The sequence below is a fragment of the Poecilia mexicana genome, unplaced genomic scaffold (genome assembly GCF_051168715.1).
Source record: "Poecilia mexicana isolate PSO_F unplaced genomic scaffold, ASM5116871v1 scaffold_19, whole genome shotgun sequence".
Lineage (NCBI taxonomy): Eukaryota > Metazoa > Chordata > Actinopteri > Cyprinodontiformes > Poeciliidae > Poecilia > Poecilia mexicana.
This window is the reverse complement of record NW_028263388.1, coordinates 15160889-15186290: the sequence shown is the minus strand read 5'-3', so window position 1 is coordinate 15186290 and position 25402 is coordinate 15160889. Positions and strand designations below refer to the sequence as shown.

General features: G+C 39.5%; 1 protein-coding gene across 2 annotated transcripts in view; it reads left to right on the top strand.

The window, feature by feature from the left end:
* The window catches only part of LOC106917294 (corticotropin-releasing hormone receptor 1-like), an 85115-nt gene that overhangs the window by 23942 nt on the left and 35771 nt on the right, over positions 1-25402 (top strand). For both annotated transcript variants that reach the window (XM_088016400.1, XM_088016399.1), the window contains one exon: positions 21790-21875. In XM_088016400.1, the coding sequence (XP_087872526.1) occupies positions 21790-21875 (86 nt within the window). The remainder of the gene's footprint in view (positions 1-21789; positions 21876-25402) is intronic.

Below are 25402 nucleotides of genomic sequence, written 5' to 3'. Positions count from 1 at the left end.
AAATTCCCGAAGACACTTGCATGTTTAAAAAATTGAACCATGTGAAACACGACGGCTTCATCATAGCAGCTGTCAGTCATCGCCTAAGATCAGCAATAACGCCTTGTGTCTGAACTCAAGATGAAACGTCACATAATTCTGCAAATATAATTCAAAAGTTATTTTGGAAAAACTAGATCTTTTCCAGAGGTTACTTAAAGCATTTCTATTTGGAGTCATTTGTTGTTGGTTGGCTAAGCCAAACAAATCCGACTCCAGAACGGGGTCATAATATCCGCCACTGGAGTTGCTGATGGTATTTAACACCCAGGAAGTTGTTTTCAATGAAAACAGCCAGAAGCCATGCAGTTACTCTCTGTCTAATGAAAGTAGTTGTTAGTAGCTTGTAATGTTTTCTGGAGGCGTTCTTTGGTGGCAGCATTTTGGAAAGAAACATCTCAAATATTTTCTATAAATGTATCTTTCAGAACATAATCAAATAATTAATTACATGTGGTTCATTTTCACATGCTGTCAAACTTTTAAATTATTTTGCCCTTATTTTGATTCAATGACTCGTAAACTTGTTGCAAATAAAATTTTTTTAAAAAGCGTTGTCTTGCCTAGAGATATTTACACCCTGGTGCTTTCACGACTGTTTTTTGGTCATCAGATTTTTTTTTTTTTTTTTGCTGATCTTGTTTATGGAAACAAGATACTGAAAGTTCAACAAAAATGGTCCGTTGTCGTCAAGAGGAGGTGTCTGTTTTGGGATATTCAAAGCTAACAGAGCTTTATATAAACTCCTTGTTGGGCTTGAGTAACAGTCTGATATATTTCACTACGGGGTTATGATGACAGATGAATGTGAGGTAGAAATAGTCTTCCTCTGACAGTTTGACGTCCTTTACAAACTGTGTAATTTAAGCTATTGCTCCACAACGCCATTAATTACACTCACAAGCTTTTATTCTGAAATCTTAACGTGCAGATGTTTTGCAGCTAAGACATTTTGAGTTATCGTCACCGAGACACTTGACAGGTTTTGGAAGTTGTAAAAGGTGCTGCCCAAAATAAAAGAGAAATGCGCAGGAACCAAAATAGTCACTAAGGAATGCAGGCAAGCCGCCTAAACAGGGTGTATCTAATTTAATTTCCGTTGCTACCGAGAATCAAGGTTTCCTTTATTCACCAAGGAGCTTTTCTGCAAAAACCTTTCTGTAATATTTAGATGTAAACACAAAACGGTGTTTTTGAGGGGAAAGTCTTGAAATCATCACACAGTTAAAGTCATAAATTCTCCTAAGACGCTCGTGGGTCTGCATGGTCCGACGAAGCTGCGAGGGTTCTGCAGAGTTCATGACTGTTTGTTCAGAGCTGAGGGAAAATTCATGTCCTCATTGGGCTTAAACTGAAGCGAAGACAGATTTGTTGTACAAAAACATACTTCTGTGTGTCTGTACTCCACACACACGCACGCACGCACACACACACACACACACACACACACACACACACACCCACACGCACAAAAACTGTGAAAAACAGAAAAGAAGGTCAAAATGTTGCATGCAGAGATCTCAGAAAGCCTTCCTTGAATGGCAATTTTTTTGGTGCCTTTTTAGGTCAGAAATTAAATATTTAGGATTAACTCCCAACTATAGTTTATCTTAAATGTTTTTGCTGTCACTGCAGCTGACAAAACAATACATGGAAAACATGCATTCATTTCATTCAGTATTTATTAAGAGAAATAATTTATCTTGTAAAAATGTTCCTACCTTCTTCCATGAAGGGAAACCTCGGTGTATTTTATCAGAACGTTATGATGTTTACCTAATAATTGAGATAAAGTTCAAATAATTTTACAAAATTTCCTCACTTGAATGAAATCCAGCGTCTGCCTTCTCTAGTTAATCTCTTATGTGTAATTTCTCGGTATAAATTCAGCTGTTCTTTGAAACATGGAGGTCTGCTAGATAGCATGGTGGTGACGGTGTCATGCTGTGGGGATAGTTTTCATCAGCAGTTACAGGGAGACTTGTCAAAGTGGAAGTGAGGATGGATAGAGCTTTAGCAGTCCTGTTAGAAGCTGCAAAAGACTTGAGGCCGGCTTGGAGATTTACCGTTAGGAAGCATCTTCTATAAAATGGGTCAAAATTCAGACCCAAACTCAGTGAAATGTTAGTGGCAAAACTTGAAAATGTACGTTTTACTGGGCTTCTATGCAATCTGACTGAACTTTAGCTATGTTTAAAACATGAATAGATATTTTATAACCTGGTACAAATAGACTATGCTTTATAAGATTAGCATCTTTCGTTGTAGTAGCAATGTTCTGCTATTGATCAAGTGGAAACAGAATTTATCCCAAATGGATGAATCTAAATGAATTAGGAGAGATACTTTTGACAACATATTGACTTGTGTAAATTCTTGGGGTTGATCTCGAGGTTCCCAACAAACTGAAAATATTTGAAGCTTTATTATTATTTTAGTTCTTTTTTGTGTGCTTTTGTTCCTGTTTCTTGTCAACATAAAAACAAATGAATAATAATAATTACAGAAAAAGGAAACTATAAAAAAAATTCATAACATTTTCTATGAGGTTAATTTTTTTTGATGAGGTTTTATGAACCTTTACACCCCGTCTTAACCCACATTGTAAAAACACTCCATACAAAGTATCTAATGCAGCATTTATGGTCCATCTGTTGAGCAGTTGTACTTTTCCTCCCTGTAGACCCATGTTGCTGCAGCATATAAGTGCAGTGGAATTCACAGCTGGTTTTTTCCTCAAAAATCCCATCTTTCCGTGTCCCCATTCCCAGCTGAGGTCAAAGTAAGTGTTCAGAAACATTTAAAGGTTGTTTTTTTCCAAGTTGCATCATAAGACGGGGTGCCAAAATGACATTAGGTCTAAATTTAGCATATTGAGGAAAAGATTGGGGGATATGTTTACGCGACTTGCCGTTCTCCATTTTGTGCACGTTTATGTTGAACCTAATGTGCGACATCCAACATGTCAGTTTCAAACTGTCCTATGATTGCCGTACACTCCTGGGAGTTGCATCTGTCTGCAGATTTACTGATGCAGTTTGCTAATAATGGGCATAATCTTGTGTCCAGTCCAATGGACCTCGTGTCAGATTGCCAGATTGGTGACAATCTTTTTTTCTTATGATCTGGATCCTATTTAACATTTCTACTGTTGAGTCACTTTAGTTTCTGAATTACTGCTGGGCGTTTGTGCACATTTTAATTCTCGAGCATAGTGGCGATCAACACATCACATTTCACCTGTAAGCAGCTTCCCCCTGCCTGCCGACTATCCAACTTTGCAGCTCTGTGCTGCAATTTATTGGCCTCTAAAACATAAAAACAGCTTCTTTGCTAACTTTCGAGGGTTTTATTTTAGCAGATTTTGTGTCGGGATATGACTGGATTTTACAGGTAGGGGATTTAAATATTTATGTCTGCTGTCCAGAGAAGCTGCTCGTCAAGGACTTCCTGGATTTAATAGACTCTTAACTTTACTCAATTTGTCAATGGTGCCATCCAAGAACGTAGACACACATTGGACCTGATTTCATCCCATGGATAATCTCTCCTTAATCTGGAGACTGACGATTCTGTCATTCTGACCATATGGCCATTTCATTTGATTTAATTTATCTTTTCAAAGATGTCAAACTGTGTGCTCCTGCTCAGCATGTCATGCATTGTCATGCTTTTAACTTTAATACTGCTGCACAGTTCTCACAGGCCGTCTTTGGAGAAGCATCCTCTCAACCCTGAGGGTCTTCCAATCACGGAGGAGTAACTTTCTCACTTTGCCTGAGTTTGTCCTGGATACTGTTGCTCCCATGAGATTAAAACAGCCAAAACCCAAATCACTGCCTTGGTTAAATGACAACTCTCGAGTCATCAGGAGGAAGTGCAGGAGGATAGGAAGGAAAAGACAGACTTTGAATCTCATTTGAAATGCTAAACGAAGCAGGAGTTATCAGAGAGAGAGAGAGTGTAACAGCTGCTAAAGCTAATTATTTTTCTAGGATTATGCTAACTTGCACAGGCTTCATGTTCTTTATTACACACCAAATCCAGATTTAAATGTGAATTAGCATGTCTCTTTAGAAGCCTCCAGTAGGATATAGAAAAAAATGTCTCAACTTTGTGGAAAAAGTTAGATCTTATCTGATGACTGCCTTCCAATGACCCGAATTGACCCAGTTTGTGTCTAGTCACGTGGCTCTGTTCTATATACAGTCTTTGCGAAAAATACATTTAACCATCAGATGTTACCGACGTAAATTAAAACTGTCCAACAACAACAAAAACAAAAAAGTAAAATTGTCAAACATATGTTGACTGGTGTGCTTCTACTCCAGCGTTGCAAATATATTTCCAATAAAAAAAAAAGTCTTGAAAACCACAGGGCTGTACAGTGGGACAAACGTACCGCCTTTGAGATGAAAACTCTGTCCGTTTGGCAAATTACTGTTCGGATGTCGCACAACATGTTCAACATGGCTGTGACCAAAGTCTGCGGTAGTTTTGGGTCTTGGATAGGTGACAGATGGGAGCTGAATATTTATGTCAGATTGCAGTTACAGGAAGTTATTTATTATTTTGATGCTTTAGTCAAAAGAGTCAGTGAAGTCTGAAGTGCAATAGCCAAATTTGTTCTGAGAACCTTAATACATATGATTAAAAAAAGAAGTACAGCAGTCTTTCAATCTCATACAGTTATTCGCCAAGTTCTACTCATCAATGCTCCCAGTCACCACTGTTGGGTTTGTCACTATCCTGTTTAGAAGCTGTAACCATAACAGCAGCAGCTGTCATTTCTAAAATTATTTTCTACAATGTTTACAGTGCAGTGTATAAAATATGTAATTGTAAGAGCTCACAACAGGGCACTCTATTAAATAGATACAACTCTGAAACATCCAAGTGCGTTGTTCTTCACTTTTCAAAAATGTCCTGGCCTTTTCGCGAACATTGACATAAAAGTGTGCGTGTATATATTTTTATACACAAGCTTCATTTTGCCACTACATACCCCGCGTCTGCCAGCAAAATCAAAAGACAAGCGTGTTTTGCAGCGGAGTGTATCTGGGTCGGAGTCGATGGAGTAGAAAGTGGCATTAGGGCTGTAATGAGTGGCTTCAGGTGAAGACAAGGGCAGATCACTGAGACTTGAGTGGAGCTCTTAAAAGCCCGAGTGGAAGTAGCTGCTTGCATCAGATCCAGAGGGAGATTATTCCAGAGTTCAGGTCTCAAAGTGCAAAAGTCAGCTTCTCTATTCCTCTGAAATACGGTTACAGGAACGGAGCTGAAGACCTGAAACGCGTCTCAGCTCTGATCTTGAGAGACAAACCAGAGATTAAAACGGTACAATTTGACTTCTTCTATTTGATTTTGAGAGTCACTAGCGACAAAATAACAATAAAGCTTATCTCCAGTAACAGATAACTTGAATGAGATAAAACATTGATATCAATAAACATTGATTTTGATAACAAACTTGTCCTCATCTTAACCCACAACAGGATGTTTGTGATAGATAAACATGTCCTCCTGTCGGGTAAGATAAATCTTAGCATCCATTGTATGAGAGCTTTAAACAGGCTCCCCGTCCTGAATAGATGTACTTGCATGAATCAGGACTGTGGCACCAGGCTGGAGTTCCAAAATTAGATCCAGATAAATCCCCTGTTTTCTGCAGAGCCAGACAGAAGGAGCACGTCTGTGCGGCTCCCATGCACCGGATCTTTTAAAATTGATCAATCTAAGGGTATTAGAAAATATAACTGATGCCTTGGGGCTTTTTTTTACAAAAACTAATGTCAGAGAAAAAAAAAACAAAAAAACGCAGAGATGGGCTATTTTTAAAGGAGCAGCTAGTTTTTTGTTGGAAATGAAATTGTAGTTTACGTTCATTATTGGTTTTCAATTTTTTCTTTTAATATATTTAAAAGTTGTTTTTTTTAATATTTAAGCAAGATTAAAACTATTTTGTTGTTTTTTCATTAAAGATGGAAAGTTTTGAAGATGGATGAGTACATGAGTACTTATTTGACTGAAGAAACGCAATGTGTCTCCAATCAGGGATGGAGGGAATGCTTATCTAAAACAAGACAAATGATCAAACTAATAAAAAAAGAGAGAAGTAGAAACTAATAAAAGAAATGGCTGCAGAAAAGAGTTAATGTGCACTGGGAAAGGCCGTCTTAGTTGACGTAATTTTAGGTAAAAATGCAGTTGAAGTGAAGCAGAGCGGTAGGAGCATAATGAGTCAGGACTGCATGAGAAACCACTGTTTATGGACAGAGCTACGAATGTAGACACAGTAAAAGCAATCTGACCTCAGTCTATAGAATCTGATATAATAACCAAAAGTATCAGGTGCTGTAGCTTCTACAGAAATGTGAAATAATCTCTGCTACATGATTCCAAAATATCTCCGCAGCAGGGGTGCACAGTTCTCCAGAGACAAAATCCTGCAAGTTTTGGATGCTTCGCTTCTCCAACACACCTGGATCAAATCACCGGATTCCACCTCCGTTCGGTCATTCAGCTCTGCAGAATCCTGGTAAAGGGCCTTTCATGTGAGTCAGGTGTGTTGGAGAACTGGACACAGACATTCCTGCTCTACAAAGTCACACCTTCTGACCTACGAATGTTGTTTATCTGTTGCCGCTCTCTGCTAGTGTGTTACTATGACCCATATGTCATTTGAGCTCCAGATGATGCCATTCAACACACGAACCCATGTGTGTGTTACAGAACAATGTGCTTGACCTGATTTCAGACACGTATGATTCTGCGTCCACCTTCTGCACACTGAAGGTGGACATGTCACTCTTTGATATATGCATGCCTTGAAAACAACCTCGACCTCTGCAAAGTTTATATAGAAGCTTTTAACTTTTTGTCTACAAAATTTGTGAATCTTCCCTGATCAGGACACCTGAATTAACTCCTCTGTTGAAATGTTATCCTTAATAAACGGTTTAAAAGATGCTTGTCGTGATGCTGCTGTGCCCCCTACATGACTTGTGGCAAAATGTAAATCCGATTTTCTTTCTCTGCGTTGCATTGCTTTGCGATGCTTCATCACGTCAAATTCTTGTAAAGTACATTGAAGTTTGTGTTTGCAACATGACGAAGTGTGGAAAACAAAGGTAGGAAAAGATCAAATACTGCCTTGATATCTCAAGGCTCTCTAAGGCTGCTTTATTTTACTGTACCTCTTTCAGTTATTTATTTTCTGTTTCAAAACGGTAACATTACATTTAGCAGCTTTTGCTTGTTGCTGTACAATGTAGTACATGTCCCAAATTAGCATCTGTGCGAACAGTTATTTCCCTAATTAACACATTACATTCACCGCTGAACTTATAATTTTGTTCAATTTAACACAAGCGAAAAGGGGGAAAGGGGGGAAGAAAAATCACACATATAATGAGCCAGAAGGAAAAAAAAAAAAGCCAAAAAAAGGCTAAATGCTTTCGTTAACCTTCCTCCTGAGACTCTGTGCCTGGAAAGAAACTTAATTGGAGCAATCAACACATGCTAATCATTACCAGCTCCTCAACATATCTGATCCTGATCCCAGACTTGAAGCGTGCTGTCAAACATATGCACGGAGGGGATGACGGACGTCCAGCGGGCGTTGTCCAGACCGCTCAGCCGCAGAGAGCTCTGACAGGTGCCCGTGGCGCTGCACGCCCGTTCGTGACTCAGCCTGGAACAGCTATCTTTGCCGCTGCCCATCTCGCCCCTCCCGCAAACCCTTGCACCGTTTATTGCCAGGCTTGACTTTGCCCTTAATGGTCCCCCAGAGGGAGGCTGGTGGATTTTCACATGTGCGCCTGACAGTGTGGGAGCAGCTCCCGTTTGCTTGCGTGGATGCCCATTTCACTGAGTGGCTGTGAGTCTCCGGGTGTGTGCCAGTCAGGATGAAGAGGAGAAGTAGGGAGGGAGGAGGGCGGTAGGTTTATTTAGAGAAGTGCTGGCGGTCAGCAGGGTGGCTGAGCCCTCGCTCCGGCTCGCCATCTCATCCACCAACAATAAATGCAATCTATGCTTTTGTTGAGCGAACTGCGGGTCAGAGGAGTGTTTGTTAAATAGTTCATGGATGCCAGTCGGTACACAGACAGAAGAAGGGTAAAAGTGAAGTGGAGTAAAAGCGAGGCGAAGGGCTGCTGCTGTTCCTCATAAGGATCGTGCCGCCAGTGAGACTCGAGAAGTAAATTATTACCTGAAAGTGGACGGCTCAGACCATTCAGTTGTGTCGCTCTGCAGAAACAAACAGCTGTTATAGTCAGAAAACACAGCCATCTGGAAAACTGGAACCGGTTCCCGTTTCTGCAGACGACTTGCAGGTTTTACAGTTCAGTGGAATGGGAACAGGATTTACTTTTTGATAAAAAAAAAAAAAACGAAGTGGTGGCAGAATTTTCCAGTAATAAAAAAAAAAAAAAAAAAAAAAAAAATCTATATACCTGGAACTTGTTTTGGAAATTTGAACTGTTGGGAACAAAGCTTTACTTCTGGACGCAGCATTTGTTTTGTGATAATGAATCTTTTTTTTTATTTTTTTTTTAAAGGTAAATTAACCGTAACAAGGCGACAGGGTTAGACCCATTGGTTAGCCTTGTTGCCGGCAACCATGACAGCAGCTCACCTCCCTCAGTGGATGAGAAGCTTCAGTTTTAGGTTTAAAATGAGTTTTTGTGTCATAAGGAAAGTTTACGTCGCTACAGCTCTTATTTTCCCGTCTTGCGGGTAATGCAGAAATGAATCGAATTTAAAAAAATCCAAATCCAAACAAAAGGGCTAACCAAGAGACTTCTGAAGTCTGCAATGTAAGACAGATGTTGCAGCGTGGATCAGTGTGAGATCTGCAGCATGCTCTACTGAAGCAGGTAATGCTTGTCCAGATAAGAACAAACACCAGCTCTGCCAAAAGACTGTCCATGTCCAAAGTTGGACAGAGTTTCTCTCTGCAGGTCTGCAGGCTGCTCTGCCCTGCAGAGTTTTGATGTTGTTCTGCTTTAACACACCTGATTTCATCTGATGCGTCTTTAAAAAGCGTCTACTCAGCTCGATGTCCTGCTGAGGGAGTAATAAATCAGTTGAATTATGTGCATTGGAACAGCAGCACTACTAAGGCCACTGCTACTCTTCTTCCTTTATGATCTTCCTTTAATACCATTGGGGTCGCTAAGTAAGAACATCCTGAAAGTGACAGTTATATATATATATATATATATAGTTTGTTTCCCCTTCCTTTTTATTATTATTATAATTTTTTTTGCACATGGATGCGATGTCAACTGGCAGAGAATATTCAGTTTGTCAAGTACACTCGGCTGTAAATGAGGATCAAGATGGACCAGCAGTGCAACCCGAGTCTGTTGCAATGGAATATGTCAAACTACATAGTTTTACCTGTTCCTTAACCTCCAAAGAAAAATTTTAAAATGAATTTTACTCAGGGATTTGCTGCATGTGTTGAAGAAACTAGAAAACTAGAATTAACTGTAGCAGGAGTAACTCAGGGGGGAAAAGTTTCCTCTGTGATCTGTTTGATCTCTGACATCATTGTGGGAAAGAATTTACTCATCTTTCCAACTTTGCTTCAGTTCATTAAGGTTTCCAGAGGTTTGTTTCTGCACCACAGCATTTTAAAGAAATGTGTTGCATGGGCCATTACCACACACATTCTTTTTCTGTTTTTGTTTGGGATCGTCATCCTGTTGACGACGCAGTTTGAGACATGATTTATCTGTCAGACGTTTAACTGTCAAATAACTTTGTACACCACGGAGTTAATGGATGGCGTGTTTTCGTGCTGTTTTTGGTTTTCTTGAAACATTGCATTATGTTTAAGCTATTGGTCTCATTTGCACGTAAGAATTAAACTGCCAGAGTTTGGAAATAAACTTAAGCGCCGTGTCTCGTTTAGGCGAGAAAATGTTCTCGTTAAAGCGAGATGCAAAACTCGTAAAAGCAAGACTTGTTTCTTATTAAAAACAAAATATATTTTCTTTCATCGAAGAAAGGTGGCAACAGTAAAACAGCAAGACCTCTTCGGATTTTGAAATGTCATTTAGAAGAAGCGGTGAGAAGGAATGAGCTCTTTCATGCATTTTTAAGAAGTTGTAATCAGTCGGAGGAGTGCGATTTTATCTCGTTAAAATGATAAATTTTGTCATTTTAATGAGTTTTTCATCTCCTTATGACGAGGTTTTCTCATTTTAACGAGTAACTTTCTCGCTACAGCGAGATGCTGCTCCTGAATTTATTTCCGAGCCGTGGCAGTAAATGTTTCCGTACAAATGAGACCAAAGTAGAGATGTTTGAACATAATGCAGTCGCATGTTTGGAGAAAACCAAAAATTAGCATAACCATGTCATCCATCAACTCCTCATTGTACGAAGACATTCAACTGTCAGATGTCTGACTATCTGTCTGACAGATGCATGCATTTGTCCATAAGACATTGTCTCAAAACGCTGATGGTTGCAGTGTTGTAAATCTGATTTGTGCCTCCATATTCTTTTAGAGAGAAGAGGTGTTTACCTTCAACCGCGGTCAGATTTTATTTAATAGTGACAAACTTGAACATGCAACTTGAGGTTATTGTCACAAGAATCTCTTCCTGCCTAATTCCCAGTGAGTACAGATACATACATTTTTTGAATAAAACAAAATCAGATGGCAAAATGAAAAAAAATGAAACATTTTAGCAGTCAAGTTACTTCCTGTCCAGCCTTTAATACCAGAATAAAATACCTAAATACTGTATTTTCTGCACCAGCTAACTTTATATACATTCTCCAGCTAACCTAAATGTTAAGTAACCTGTCAGAATATTGCAAGGCAAAATGTAATTTGTGCTTTAATGAACAATTAAAAGGTAAACTCATGTTCTAAAAATGTCTGACTTTGCAGAAAATATAATTTAAAAAAAATCTCCAAAAATATCTCTCACCTATTTTTCATGTATTTAAAAACTAGAAATAAGTTTTAGCATCTTAAATGACATGAAACTAGAAAAGATTGGTCTGATTTAATGAGGTAAAACAAGTTGTGCGCCATTTTCTGTAGTCTATGTAAATATACTGTTATTGCCTGAGTAGTTTAGTCATTTTCTTTTCTACTTGACTTGATGGGTTATTGAAAAAACATCCTCAAAACCTCTTTAACCTTCCTTGTCATGTATGTATTTTTCTAAGTTTTTCCTGACATTTGTATCCATGTTTGCTGCCTCCCCGGGCTCCGCTTGACGATCATTTGTTTGTGTGTCTGACTCATATGAAACGTCCTGTATGCACACGTAAACAGCTTTGATTTGTATAGTTTGTTTTGCCCCCACGGTTGTGCGAGAAACACTGCAGTTTGCTCTCAATTAGTGCAGATAACATGTCCTTTTCTTCTGTGCTGATGCGGGCGTTAATTAGACCCCTGCTTCGGATGCGCAGAGGAGGAAGACGCTTCTTAGCCACAGCCATTGATCCAATAGAATTGGAGAGCTAAGCCACTGTGACGAAATTTGGGTCAGCATATTTGCTTGCAAGGGGCGTACAATTACAGCCACACTTCTGCTCTGTCCCGCATTTTTAGCCGCAGAGGCGACCCTCTGTGTGAGTTCGTATTTGTTACCAAGCAGCTTGTTTGTTTGCCCGGTGTGATGTTTAGAATTAAAATGCAAAGGGGATAATTTGGGCTCAGCGTGCATGGCTCCAGTGGGATTTTTAACCTTGCTCTTGTCATACACATTATCATGCAGAGGCAGATAACGAAGCAAATGTTACAAATATTTACCGTGCCGCGTGCATCTCCTCAAACGAAGAGATGCGACGTGAGCCATCTCAGAGTCTCTGGAGGCATTTTTGGGGTGTTGTGATTGAAACTCTTGGCAGAAGTCCGGTTTGACAGCAGCCTCTACATAAAATCAGCAGTTATTTTAGGGACCTTGAGCTTGCGATCCCGTGCAAAGGCGCTTTACGACGCCGTCAGTGGCTCACATCCTGAGAGGACTGCAGGAGAATGGTAATAAAGAGGTGTTACTGCCACCGTCTCAGCAGAAGGCACAGTGGGAAATCTTATTTCGTCCATGTTGCACGGCCAGCTGAGAGCTTGCCCTGTAAATTTAATAAAGTGAGGTCCGGTTTCCCCACAAAATGTCAGGGATTAACCTTTAACTATGCGCAAACAATGCATAGCATTATCGTTTGGATTACTAATGGAGATAAACATTTTGTTAAATTGTCTAGTTTATGTGTTTCCAGTAATTCTTACAGATGCTTGTTTACATTCTAGCATTTAACATGCTATAATTACAGTTAATTTACTTAGCTCATTTTAGCTTAGCAAAGCACATTTGGAGTGCAGCTTCACATAACACAGACACTATTTGATTTGGCATTGTACAGAGAAAGTTTAGCTTAACATATTGAACATACATTTTGGCATAGCACAGAGAGTATAGATTTGCATCGGATGTCATGTCATAGTGCAGATACTTTATCAAGCACAGGGACTCAAAACAGGAAAAGCTCTCCTGATTCCTTTTTATTTCAGGCTTAAAATGTTTCAAAGGCTCAGAGAAATCGGAGATATTCATTGTTCTTGACGTGGTTAGTTATGGTCAAAGAGAAGAAATGAGAGAAGTTATGACAAAGGACTTTCATTCGGCCTCGGTGACACGTTGATTAGTGGAGGAAGCTCTTTAATACTCACCTCCACTCCAGTGTTGAAACATCTGTGGACTGTGGAGACGGCTGAGTCCCCAGCATAGTTAAAAAAAATAAAAAAATTTCTCAACTGGCAGGTACCAGGTCTGGCTCAGAGATGCTAAATTCATTGGACATTATGGGGCTGTCATGAATGACATGCCTTTTCAATCTCGGCCAACAACAAATTTTCCATGGCAGACCAGGGTGGCGTTTTTATTTGGAGCCTTTTGAAAGGAATTAACAGAGGGGAGCAATTACACTTTTCAGCTGCAGTGGAAAAAGGACATTATGACTGACTGTCAGAGCTCGAACTAACAAAGAGCAGTGTAGTTTTTCCCCAGGTTGTGGAACAGAGGACCAGACCTTTATCCTTGCAGAGTCGATGAGGGGGTCATGGGAAATTGATTGCCCAGTCCACATGTGTTTCAAGGCTCTGAAAAACGATTATGACCATACTCCCCCGATGCATCCTTTTGGGGGTTTGCTGCAGGAGTTTGGGACGCTGCGGTCCCTTTACAAGCTTTTTGGTCCCCGATGCGCCAAACCCAGAGCTGTGTAAGCATTCTGGATATTAAGTTCTTCATAATGCAGGGTGGACTCCGCTTCTGGTTTTAATGGACAAAATCTCAAGGCATAGCCTGGTTTGAGAACCCCTGGATCTCATAGTTGCTGTTTCCAGATGTTGTGGTAATGGTGGCATCATCAAGCTATGACCTTCGGAGGTCTCTGGAGTAGTTCACAGCTGACTGACATATTTACTTGTTTTAATGGTTATGTAGTTTATCACGTGGAATGTTTTCTGTTTTACTTTTAGTAGAGATGACAAGCTTGACAAGACTGTTGGAACAAAAGTACTACTGTTGTGAAGGCTCCTTCTAAATCCAGCTAATTTGATTCAGCTGTTATGTGCACTCGAACACATGCTCGGCAAATTCTATTAGAAGTAATGATTAAAGGAGACCCATTAAGCAAATTTCTTTGCACATTTTGTACTTCCATTTGGGTCTTTACTGCTTCTAGAAACAGTCCAAGTGCTAAAAAAATAAAGTAAAATCACCCAGCCACTTTTTGGCAATAGCTAAATGTTTTGTTGGTGACTGGAAAACAAACCTTTTCAAAAACCTCCCAGTTATTTAGTCACAATGACTGGGCACTGCTTCTCACCTAGCAACCCCAGCCCCTTACCAACTCAAGCGGAGCTCCGCTCACTTCATTTTTCGAAGATGAGCATGTTTAGCCAGCTGGTTCTATCACTGTGTGCGCTGTACAATGGCTGCTGGAAAACACACGGGTTTTGTTGTTATTTGTAATGAACAACATGTGTCCATGGACATTTTCCCAGTCACGGAAAACAGGACTGCTTGGCTTCATTTAACTTTTCAATTTCAATGTCCCAGCCACATTGCCAGAGAAAATTGTACTTTGTGCAAATCCTTTCACGGACTATTTTCAAAACAATCGACAGTACATGGCAGGATTTACCAGCGGACTTCGACTATCCTTACTGCTTGTTGCCAGTCTGCAGATTAAAACCCTCCTGCAGTCCTAGCTTGACGTTCTGGAAGAGCAAGGTAGATGTCACGCTTGGACAACAGGAATGCGATGGGGGTGTGCCGTCAGTTTAAGAAACCATGGATTCTGTGTTAGTCCTAAGATGGTTTCCTCTGTACTTATTAATAAGGTATATTTGGTGTTTGACCTATTGAATTTCTCAGCATTTTTAGAGGGTGTCTCAAATATTTGCGTCTCTCACCTACTCACACTCGGTTCATTAAAGAATACTATGACCTCTGCATCCGTCTTCAAGATACACATATTGGATTATTTACAACCACCAGGGTCAACAGTCTCTGTGTGTCAATGGGTAGGATCAACAGACCTGTGGATTCACCGCCAAACATGCCACCATGACTGGGAGATGAGTGAGATCAAATTGTGTTGACTATAGAATCTTGGTTTTGCTGACCACAGATGGCCCTTGTCTGTATGCATAACGTGGCAGTGTTGTGGAGAAATTCACCATGGTTACTTTGTGCATCAAGATGTGGGTCACCTCTGGTCATGATTTGAGGGACCCTGACAGCACAGTGCTACGTCAGTGCCACCCTTCATCCTCTCATCTAACTTGTGCTGCAACAGCTCCCTGGTAGTCTTTTTAACAAGGCACGATCAGCAAGGTTGCCCATTTCTACCCAGATCAAACATCTGTGGAATCGGGTCAGACCTGAACACTAACCATCAACACTCTGGATATCACAGGATAGTTACAATAGCTGTGGGCCAACTTGTCACCGGGCAGGACACTGTGGTTGTTTTATACCATTTTGCATTGAATTATTAGCTTGTGTCTATCCGTGATTTGATGCAACACTGCAGACTACTGATGTGCTTAAAAATAATTTTAAATAAAACTAAAAAATCCTATTATTTAGTATCTCTAAAAGTTGGAGAAGATATTTCAAATATCCTGAAAGATTTTGCATTTATGCCTTAAGATCAATTTGATTGTTCCTTCAACTCTTAATAATTGCCGGTGTTTTTTTTAACATCTATCTTGAATGACACAATATTAATGAGTGATCATATTTTGGTTGCTCTGGGTAACTTGACTTCACATCTTTCACTTTTCAGTTCAGTTTGGTTCAGAAATACTTTATTATTATACAACATGCTGTTGTAACTCGTATAATACAAGTTTGGTCAAAGAGTAGTCGTAAATACTGATCTCTATAAGCAAGAAGGATCTCCTGTAGTTATTTTTGTACAGCATGTTTTTGTCCAATTTCTCTGAAACTGAATTGGCGAGCTCAAAGACCACTAAAAATAACCAGCAAAAGCCTAATTTGTGCATCTCTAACTATATGCAGTACGCTCTTTCTGCTTTGCCACGCTTCCTTTCTGAATCAGTGAAGCTTGTATTATCTTGAAATGCATCATTCCCCTCATAAACAAGAGGCTTGGCTTAATATAGGCTGGAGAACAGCACTAGTGGAGCATCACGTATGTGAAAGTTACCAATTCAATGTGCAACACTTCACCTCTGCACCTTCACCAGTCCTGGACCTGAACTTGGGTAATGAGCATTCTTCGTTCAGACCAGAGAATTTGATGTTTCAGTGTGATCTCACATTTTCAATGGCCAGATTTATGAATAATTCTCCATTTCACCTTAAAGCCTAAGCTAAAATGTACTAAGGCCCAGAAAGCACTGAATCGTCTCTAGGGCTGGTTATAATCCTTCCTTGTTTGATGGACATAACGTATTTTTCGTACTATAAGCTGCTACTTGTTTTCCACGTTTTGAACGATGCGGCTTATATCCCGGTGCGGCTTTTCTGTGGATTTTTTTTTTCAACCACCAGGGGGCTCTTTAGCAGGAAGTGAATCATTTGAAGTCAAAATTGGAAATCAAAGAAGAAAGTGCTAATTTTCATTTAGAGCAAACACATGCTAGTAACAGGCACGACGGAAAAATGTTTTCAAACTCATACCCCTTCATCATGGAAACTACACGAAGAAGTTAATGTGATGCAGCTTTTAAGTTGAAGGCTATCAATCTGACGGTACAGATCGATAGCCGCTGTACGTAAGCTTGGCGTGAAGGAATCCATGGTTGGAGAGGCAGGTTCTGCGTGAGGTGCGCTCTGTAGTCCGGAAAATACGGTAATTGAATTTTCTGGATACAGAACTGAACTTTTCTCCCTGATGATAGTTTCCTAAAGTCTTACTGACCCCAATGCAAAGATAACCACAACAGATATGCATCCCTTTCACAATGCAGCGCTGCCTGAAGGCTTGGTGATGGCTCAGTATTTGTTTTCATGCTTTTCCCATGAGCCATGTAATGACGGTTCTTTTAATTAATGTGTTAAGCAAAACATGATGAAATCAGTTTTCACTGGGATGCATTTCTTCACACAAACCTTTGTAGGGATGTAAGCCCCTCCCCATCGTTCTCTTTATAAGACTCGGCCTTTGTTCCATGTTGTTTTTACAAGCAATCCTGTGACTGTCCTGATGCCAGTTAATATAATTACCAGTGAAATGTTCCATGAGATGTTTGTAATTGCATTACAAAGTCCCACTGTTTTCTCGTCCCTGTCTCAAATATTTGTTGACAAAGCCATATGAGAATCTTACTGTATGCGTGATTCTTTTATTATTTATTGTCATCACTTTAAGTCAACTTTTTTTTTATATAAAGACAGGGTGCAGGACAAGCCCTTTCTTTATCCAAAGCCTTTCATCATCACGGGTTATTGTTTTATTTTGATTCTTTAGGGGAAGGGGGGTTTTCTTGCATGCTCAGAGGTTCCCTCTTTGCAAAAGTAATCAGTTTTCATAGTGAAACCTGTGAAGATGGTTGCGATACTGCGCTTGAGAAATGTTTGTGTATCGTTTTCCGCGCTTACTGTGTCACCCTCCTCCCTTCTGTTTTGCTTATCTCAGCCAAATGCATTCTAATGATACATCAGCACTCGACATACACACGAGACACCGATATAAATCTTCCTCCTCACTTTTCCTTCGCGAAGCAACGGAGGTTCCCGAATCGCACAGCTCGGATCTTTCGCATCTGTAGCAGCAGGAAGCATCACTAATTGTATAAGCAGCAAATGAAATTGTTGCCTTTGTCGTTAAATCAATCTTAATTAGCTGCGGCTATTAAACCCTTCTCCTCTCCTCAGATGCAAGCTGTCAGACAATGTCAAAAAGAAGAAGAAAGGCCACTTCATTACCTTATTAAATATGAGCTGCGTGGGGGAACAGACTGCATATGCTTAACTGCTATAAATCATTCTGAGTGCAGTGCCAGGAAGAATTCATTTCAAGGTCTCGCTGCTTTGTTTGAAAGCTTCAACATTTGTTCCTCAAAGCTTCTGGCTGCACGACTGGGACGTCTTTGAGACTTGCTTAAAATTATCTCTGGAAAAGAATGGGATTGAATTGCAATGTGTTTTACTTCATTCATTAAGCAAGAAATTGAAACGAAAATGCGTTTTGTAGCTGAGAAAAAAGTAAGGACACCATTTTGCGGCATTTTGGTTGAGCTAACTTCAGTGAGTTCTTTTTTTTTTTTTTAGCATCAAGTAGTCTTTGACACTAGTGTGAGAAATGGTGTCAAAGAAAATCTTGTCCCATTCCTGATATCTGAAGGGTTTTTTTTTTTGTTTGTTTTTTTTAAACGTACAGCCTGTTTGAAATCCCTGCAGAGAATCTCAATGAAATCATGAACAAGGCCCGCACACAGACCTTACATTTTCTGATTGTTTTTATTCTCAAAACTTGTCATGTTCAATGATCCAGTTCTGCTTCAACTTTGACCTTTTTGACAGATCTCACATTTTCCTCCATTCATCTCTGATACAGTAGAATTCGTGGTGCATTCTCTGAGAGCTGGCCAAGTCAACCACCAAACATTAAACAGCTGCCGGACAGATCACCGTAGGAGGTTTAAAGTTTATTTCAAACATTTCCTCTGGTCTGATGTCCAGACTTTATGAACTCATGTGTCTAAAGAAGATTATTCCAGAAGTCCTGGTTTGTTCTCTCTGGCAAACTTACTCCATGTTGCATGTTTACTCAGAGACTCTCAAAGCTTGTTGCAAACAGTTTTTATTTTGAGAAAACTTGAATTATCTTAAAAAAATTAAGAGATGCAGCATTGAGTGGTATAAGAGTACATATTTTTTAGCAAGTTTTCTCTCTCTTTTTCATTTTTGTTTGGGAATTCCCTTGTTTTTAACCTGCTGACTTGCAGCCTCCAGCAGCCATGGGCTCACAAACCCTCTATAAAAAGAACAGCGGGAACATTTTAAAGACTGCAATTTGCAGTGAGTTTAAAACCGTGTTTTTTAAGAGTGCCACACCTTGAAGCCATTTTCAAAACTATCCTCTGTGACCTCATTGATGCATCTTCGTTTATATTAGCTTCTACACAATTGCTTTGCGCGCCAGCTTTGTTTTTCTAAATGGGACGCAATGTGACTTTATTGCTTCGGCTACAATATATTTGCATGAAGCCTGAACAAGAGCCCCGAGGGCAGCTGTGTACTCTTTCAATGTTATGCAAGTGTGGCTTGAGTAAAAGGTGAAAATTAGAGATTTTATGGAGAACGGGGTCTACAGATAAAATAAAAGCTGAATAAAATCGATTTATCTCAGGGAAATGAAGTGGTTACAAATTAAATATAGATAAAAATAAACAAAAAATAACACAGGTGGTAAACTTTTACAGTGCACTCAAAACCTTGAAACCTTGAAAGTATTTTTGAAACTAACTTTATGAATTAGTTTTTGTTTTTTTTTCAGACCGTTGAGTACACAACGTTGTTCTGACTTTGACGTAATTCTCCACAGGCAGATTTTAAAGCTCTCTAGGATATTGCATTTGTGGTTTAGGGAATATCACAAGCCAGGTAATCTTGATTGGGTCTGACAGTCCCTTTACAGTGTCAACCTGCTATTTTTACCCAGCTCATTGAACATTAATGCCCTCAGGCAACCCAATCCCATTTTATCTCTGGCCCGCCCCAAACATTTTTAGTTATTAAAACATGCATTCTGGGTCATCAGCCCCCCAGCTCTGGTATCCACCTTCATACTGATGGGATTTTTTTTCATATACACTCCTAAAGAGCTTATCTCTGAAGGAGATGCCGTTGTGAAGTTGTAATATTTCCCGATTTTGATATATTTGAATTTTTTTAACCACAAACTTCCCTTCTGCAAGGAAAAAAACAACAAAAAACTGTCACCGGGAAGACATTCGATGACCCACGGAGGCGACCGGTCACAAGCTCAGGGTCCAAACTGTCTATTAAACCTCTGTGGAAAAATATCCTTGTGCAGAACGAAGCGTCAGCCGGTCTGCTTTCGCCGCTCACCAGGCTGACAGAGAACCTGACCTGAAGATGAATAATCCCTCAAACCCGTGCTGAATTTTTTATGCTGCAGCCACGTAACATTATTATGGCAGAAGTAAGTCGGCACATGAAGATTGGCCGTAGCGCTCACGTTCACGCCGCTCGAAGCCCGAGAGGGACATTTGCTCCCTAGCAGCCTGACATTTATGATTATATCTGGGAAAAAAAAAAAAAAAAGATTGATCAGTATGAGAGCGAAGGGAATGAGTTACAGTAAAATCTAAAGGTTACATCTTCCAGATGCTTTCATGTCATTTCTTTATCTGCTTTAAAGAAGAGAAATTGTTTTTTTTCTGCATTCTAAAAATGTATTCTGACTTTCAAATCCATTTCATTTAAAGGAAGTGAAAAGTTGTATCACCTTGCAGATTTATTCTCGTTTTGCCTTTTTGTCAAGAAAAATGTCTTATTATAGAAGATAGATATGAAATGTTTTTAAATTATATTTCATTTATATTTGAAAGCAGTTGTTTGTTAAATTATAAGTTATGCTATTAATATGTTTTTGAACAGCTACGTTTAATTTCCCACATGTTACTTGTGTACACATGTCTGATATTAATATTTGTAGTGACCTGCAGTGTTAAAGTGTGATTAACAGACAAAGGCAGAAGAAAATTGCATTTCAGGCCCTAATTAGCTGGTCATTTACAAAATACCAGATGCAGGAATTTACTGGTTTATAGCTAAGGTTATATTAGGAAAAAGTTGTTCACTTTATTTAACTTTAAATTACTTCTTTCCATGCCTTTGAGCTCCACATTGTCCTTTTTCATTTCTTTCATTTAATGCACGTGCTGAGCTATGATCCAGCAAGTCTGCTTGAAAAATTGAATTTTCCTCATCATTTGTCACTTCTTTCATCACAGCTCCTTCCAATATTCCATAGCTGCTCTATCAAGTGGTGGGTAGCATTTTTATTTCCTGCCAGAAAATAAATAAAACCCAAGCTTATTATTTGACTTTGGTCTTTTTTTTTCTTTTTTTTCCTCTCATTTAACAGTGGAGATGTTTTGGGAATATGCTGACAGTGATTGAGGCTAATGTGATGCGGAAATACATGTTTAATGTAGGTCATTTGAGAATAAATCGGGGCTAAACGTACAATTTAACGGCAAAGTTGAGGCACAGAGTGGTACACTACCCTGAGAGCGAACGTGTGAAAAATCACAGCTTTTACAAATACCTCTAATGACATCTCTTCTTATTAATATCAAAAGCGGAAAAAGGTCACGGTGACACAAAGAGCGGAAAATTCCATTTACAGACTTGGACAAATGTAGATGTGTAAAAAACTAAAAAAAATACTCCAGTATCGTATGTATTTTATGGAGAACGTGTGCACAGAGAAAATAAAAAAAATTAATATTTTTTTCTCTGGGAAATGAAGAAATTACAGATTAAATATAGATAAAAACCCAGGTTCTGAATTTTATTTTAAATATATACCCCCTTAGAAATCAGTTTAAAATTACAGAATAAAAAAAAATATATATATATACTTTTATTTGATTAATCCAATAAAGGAATCCAAATGTAGCAAATCTTTGTTTTTAGCTAAATCACCAGCAGCTGGGCTGGTTGAAGACCCACGTCCATCTCGCCACCCAGTCGTGTGGGTGCATTTCCCCTCCAAATCTCCTGCTCGATTGCACGGCGTCGTGAAATTTTCTGTGCCGGAATATTTGAAATGAAATTGTGTGTTTCAACAAAATGAAAAATTTGAAAGCTTACGACCAAGAAAACACAAATGATTAACCGTGACGCAAAATATCTCATCCTAGAAACCCTACGTTTTTAAGAAACCTGAGTGCTCTAACAATACGTCTCTCCAAATGTTCCCACCTTGTGAAGTGTTATAGGAGAATACTAAGAACCGTCCCATTAACAAAGATGTTTTCCTGCATTGTTCGTTGCGAGATTATGCTGCTGCAAATGAGCACTGAATTTTTTTTTTTTTTTTCCCTAGGACTTTTTTACACATCTTTACAAGGAGCGCAATCGAATTTGTCTTGTGGTGTATGTTACATTTCTAAGCTAGGTGCTAAAATATTACTCAAACAGAAAACAAGTCACTTCAGCCCTTATGAATAATCTCTTGTTTGTTTTTGTCTTGCCCTCCGTGCAGATAACGTTTATAGGAAATGTCTTGAAAATGGGACGTGGGCGCTGAAGGGGAACTACTCCATGTGTAAGGCCATACTTCATGAGGAGGTAAGACTTGACAGTGTGCTGTTTGCATGCATGTCTCCTGATTAATGGGGCCTTTTGGAGTTCGTCTTCAAAGCAGGGACCCTGCACTTTAATCAGAAAAAAAAAAACCCGACAACAACAACAACAAAGGCAAGGTTAGGAGTGGAAGGAGCCGTTTGGCTTCAGGCGTATTTATAGTAAATATGGACTCAGGGTTTGGTTTCTCAAAGATTGCGTCCTCAGAGACGCTCAAGGGGGATGTGGGGGGGAGTCTAAAAATAAAAGTATCGACTGTGCATCGCCCATGAGCGTCACTGGGAGGAATCTGCTTCAAAGCACAATGAGTGAGTTTGAATGTGCATTGTAGGATGACTTTAGAGCCATCTTGCCTTGGTTGCATGACTTGTTTCATGGGTTAGTGGGAGCTCCTACTCCTTTTCATCAACTTTTTCCCTTTTTAAAACTGTTTCTTGTCTATATTCCATAAAATGAACAGCAGCAGTGATCGTTTCCCTCCTAAGTGCTTTCCCTAGAGAGCCGCATGGATTCTGCTGCTCTGATCCTGCTATGCTCCAGATTTTTATCCCTGCACATGTTGCTGTTATCTATTTGCACAATTTTATTATTTATTTTTTATTTTTTTGTCTCAGCCTCCACCTGGATGGTTCATTGTTATTACGTGACGAGCGCTTATTTTAATTAGGACAGAGCTACCGACTGAACACTCTGACCCAAATCAGGCTGTGACAATTAGACGTCTGATGGATTTGCGCTGTATGTAAAATACAGAATTACACGATGGAAACATGTGACTCGGCGCGCTTGCTTTGCTCCGCCCGACCATCTGTTGAATCCAAATTTTGCACACGCAGGCTGTGCAAATAGCATATGTTTACTGATGATTATTCCCAGAAAAGACGATCTTGAGTGTTGCATCAAGCGAAAGTGGTGGATGCTTCCCTAACTTCTGTATTTTTTTTTTCCAGAAGTTTCACTTGTTGGTTATGTGCCCAGTCAGGCATAACCAAGCAGTGTGTTGTTGTTGTTTGAATCACTCATCTATCAGAGCTATTTAGAAATGGATAAAATATCAGCCCATCCACAAGTTAAGCTAAAACTGGAAGCGAAGGGCTTTCACCGACAGGTCTGGAGATTAGAAACTCTACAGATTCTTCTAGTGAAGAGAAGATGTGATCCAAGCAGAATGAAGAGTCATTCTTCTTCAGAATATTATCAAGAATCAAAACCGATCACAAGATGTTCTACTCTAGAAGTTCAGTTCGGCTTTGAGCACACTCAGAAAACGTGGTAAATATTAGCTGTAATCCGTCTTGGGAACACTGAGGCATTCCAAGGCGAGAGCCGGGAGATTTGCCCCAAGAGAAGACAGTCCCTGCTTTTTTCTTCTTGCAACATTTCTGAGGAGAGAGAGGGGGGGAAAAAGCAAATACCAGAATTAAAGGCAGGAAGTAGGTGGAACAAAATTACTTTATTAAATTAACTGGAAACAAAAGAAGCTGTCTTAGCAGTAAATCAAGAAGAAAAGCAGAGCTTCGTGGGGGATGAAACGAACCATTGCAGTATCGGACGACTGAGACGAGATGAGCATCTGACTGAATAGGCTGAGAGATTTAAAGACTAACAAAGGACAGGTGGGTTGATTAGCGACGGACCATCTGTCTGCAGAGATCAGAACGTAAGAAAGTAAACATAAACGAGCAAAGAAAAGAAAACAGGGAGACAGAATCTAATCAAAAAGATAAAATTATACAACATCGAGAGAACAGTAAGAAGTATTTTCTCTGCAGCCGAGCATCAAAAACTGAGCAAAATAAGAATACCGGACTTAAAGTTGTTTCAGTCTCATATCCACTTATCTCAGATATTACTGTCGCGTTTGTTTGGCTTCAACAACTCACCAATCACCGTCCTCGATTCCCACTGTCTGTTTTTTCCCTTCAGGAAAAGCGACTCTAATGAGCACAGTGCTGCTCTTATTTGCCATCACCATAGAAAATCAGGCATCTTCTGCGGTTCAGAGGTCAGATGAAAAGGAGATTGTTCTCCAGTTCTCATCTGATTTAAGATATTCCTTTGGGAAAGTTGCTGTGTGGCACAGTCGTCCGGAGTATTGATCAAATGTTGATTTAATGGCGCTTTCCCTGCACATGAATTGTGAGCGCTTTAACCTCACAGCTACCTCTGTGACCATAAATCAATGATGAATTAACAGCTTCTGGTTGCGGGAGCGGGGCTGTGGAGGTGCGCAGGATGTGACTCTAATTCAAAGAGGTACCTCTTTGAATTATCCGTAGTAGTTTATGTTTTTTCAGCACATTCAAAGCTCTAAAACTAGCAATGCTGGCAAAAAATACAAGATTACTGCTCTTGGTTGATGCTCGATGCTTTTCTTTTGAAGCTGGAGATAATCATAGAAATCACAGCTATCTACTGAACTTTGTTTGTGACTTTGAGGAGGAAGATTCTGGAGCTAAAAAGCACCAGAATTAGTACTTTGCTACATTTTCCTCGGCTCCACTTTTAGCTTGAATTCTTCGAGGCACGGACTACAGTAATGCAGAATAATACTCTTAATTATTCCCATCCTAACCTAATTATGTAGTAGATGGCAGCTCAGCTTTGTGCGATGTCGTGCAACGTTTGTTTTCACCCAAAATATTATCAGTAAACCTGATTACCTTTTTAAAAAATCAAAGCACCGCAGTAACCTACAACTGTGGATGTGTGGTTGTTTGTGAGAAACTTTTTTATTAGTAAACTCAATAAGGAAGGATTGTGATTTGTTCCTTCTTTCAGAAATGTCTTTGAATCCTTTAGTTTAGTTTCTTTTTTTTTCTTTTTTTTGGCTGCTGATAGAAAGATTTCTTGCAGCCCTGAAGTCTGGATGCTGACATGGCGACTTCACAACCTTTATGTTATTCTTCTTTGGTAGCTGCTTTGTTGGCTTAGCGGTGCACCTTAAGTAATGCAAATTTAATTCAAAAATACTTTAGTTATCCCAAAGGGGAATTAGTAGTTGTTTTAACTCATATTACGCAAGGATCTTTAAAGAATCACTGTGAATGGTAATGCTGTGCTGTGCGGTAGCAGTCAGTCTTGCAGCAAATCTGGGGAAGCCTCTGACTGAAGACTGTTGCTGGTTGACAGTGTCGTGACTCGATTTCCACGAAGCAGCAACAACTTTCCAAAAATGTGTCCTTAACAACTCCATCAGTTGGTAGCGAGCAATGCTAATTCACCTCCTTTTCTTTTTCACTCCTCTTTAAGTCTCTGGCCATGTAGTTAGAAAGTCAGTTAGAAAGAGAAAGGAATATGATCAGTGGAAGAGATGGTGGGTTGAGTTGATGCATAACGGCCTGATTTATGTCTAATTTAGTCGCAGCTCTTTATCCAAAGCCATTAAGACACACTCCTCTCATGAACAAAAACAGTTTGTTTTTGTTCATGAGAGTACAGCTGTAGTTGTACTCTCTGAAGTACAGCTGTAGTTGTTCAGGTACTGTGTGCTTTTTAAAAAAATAATTTAT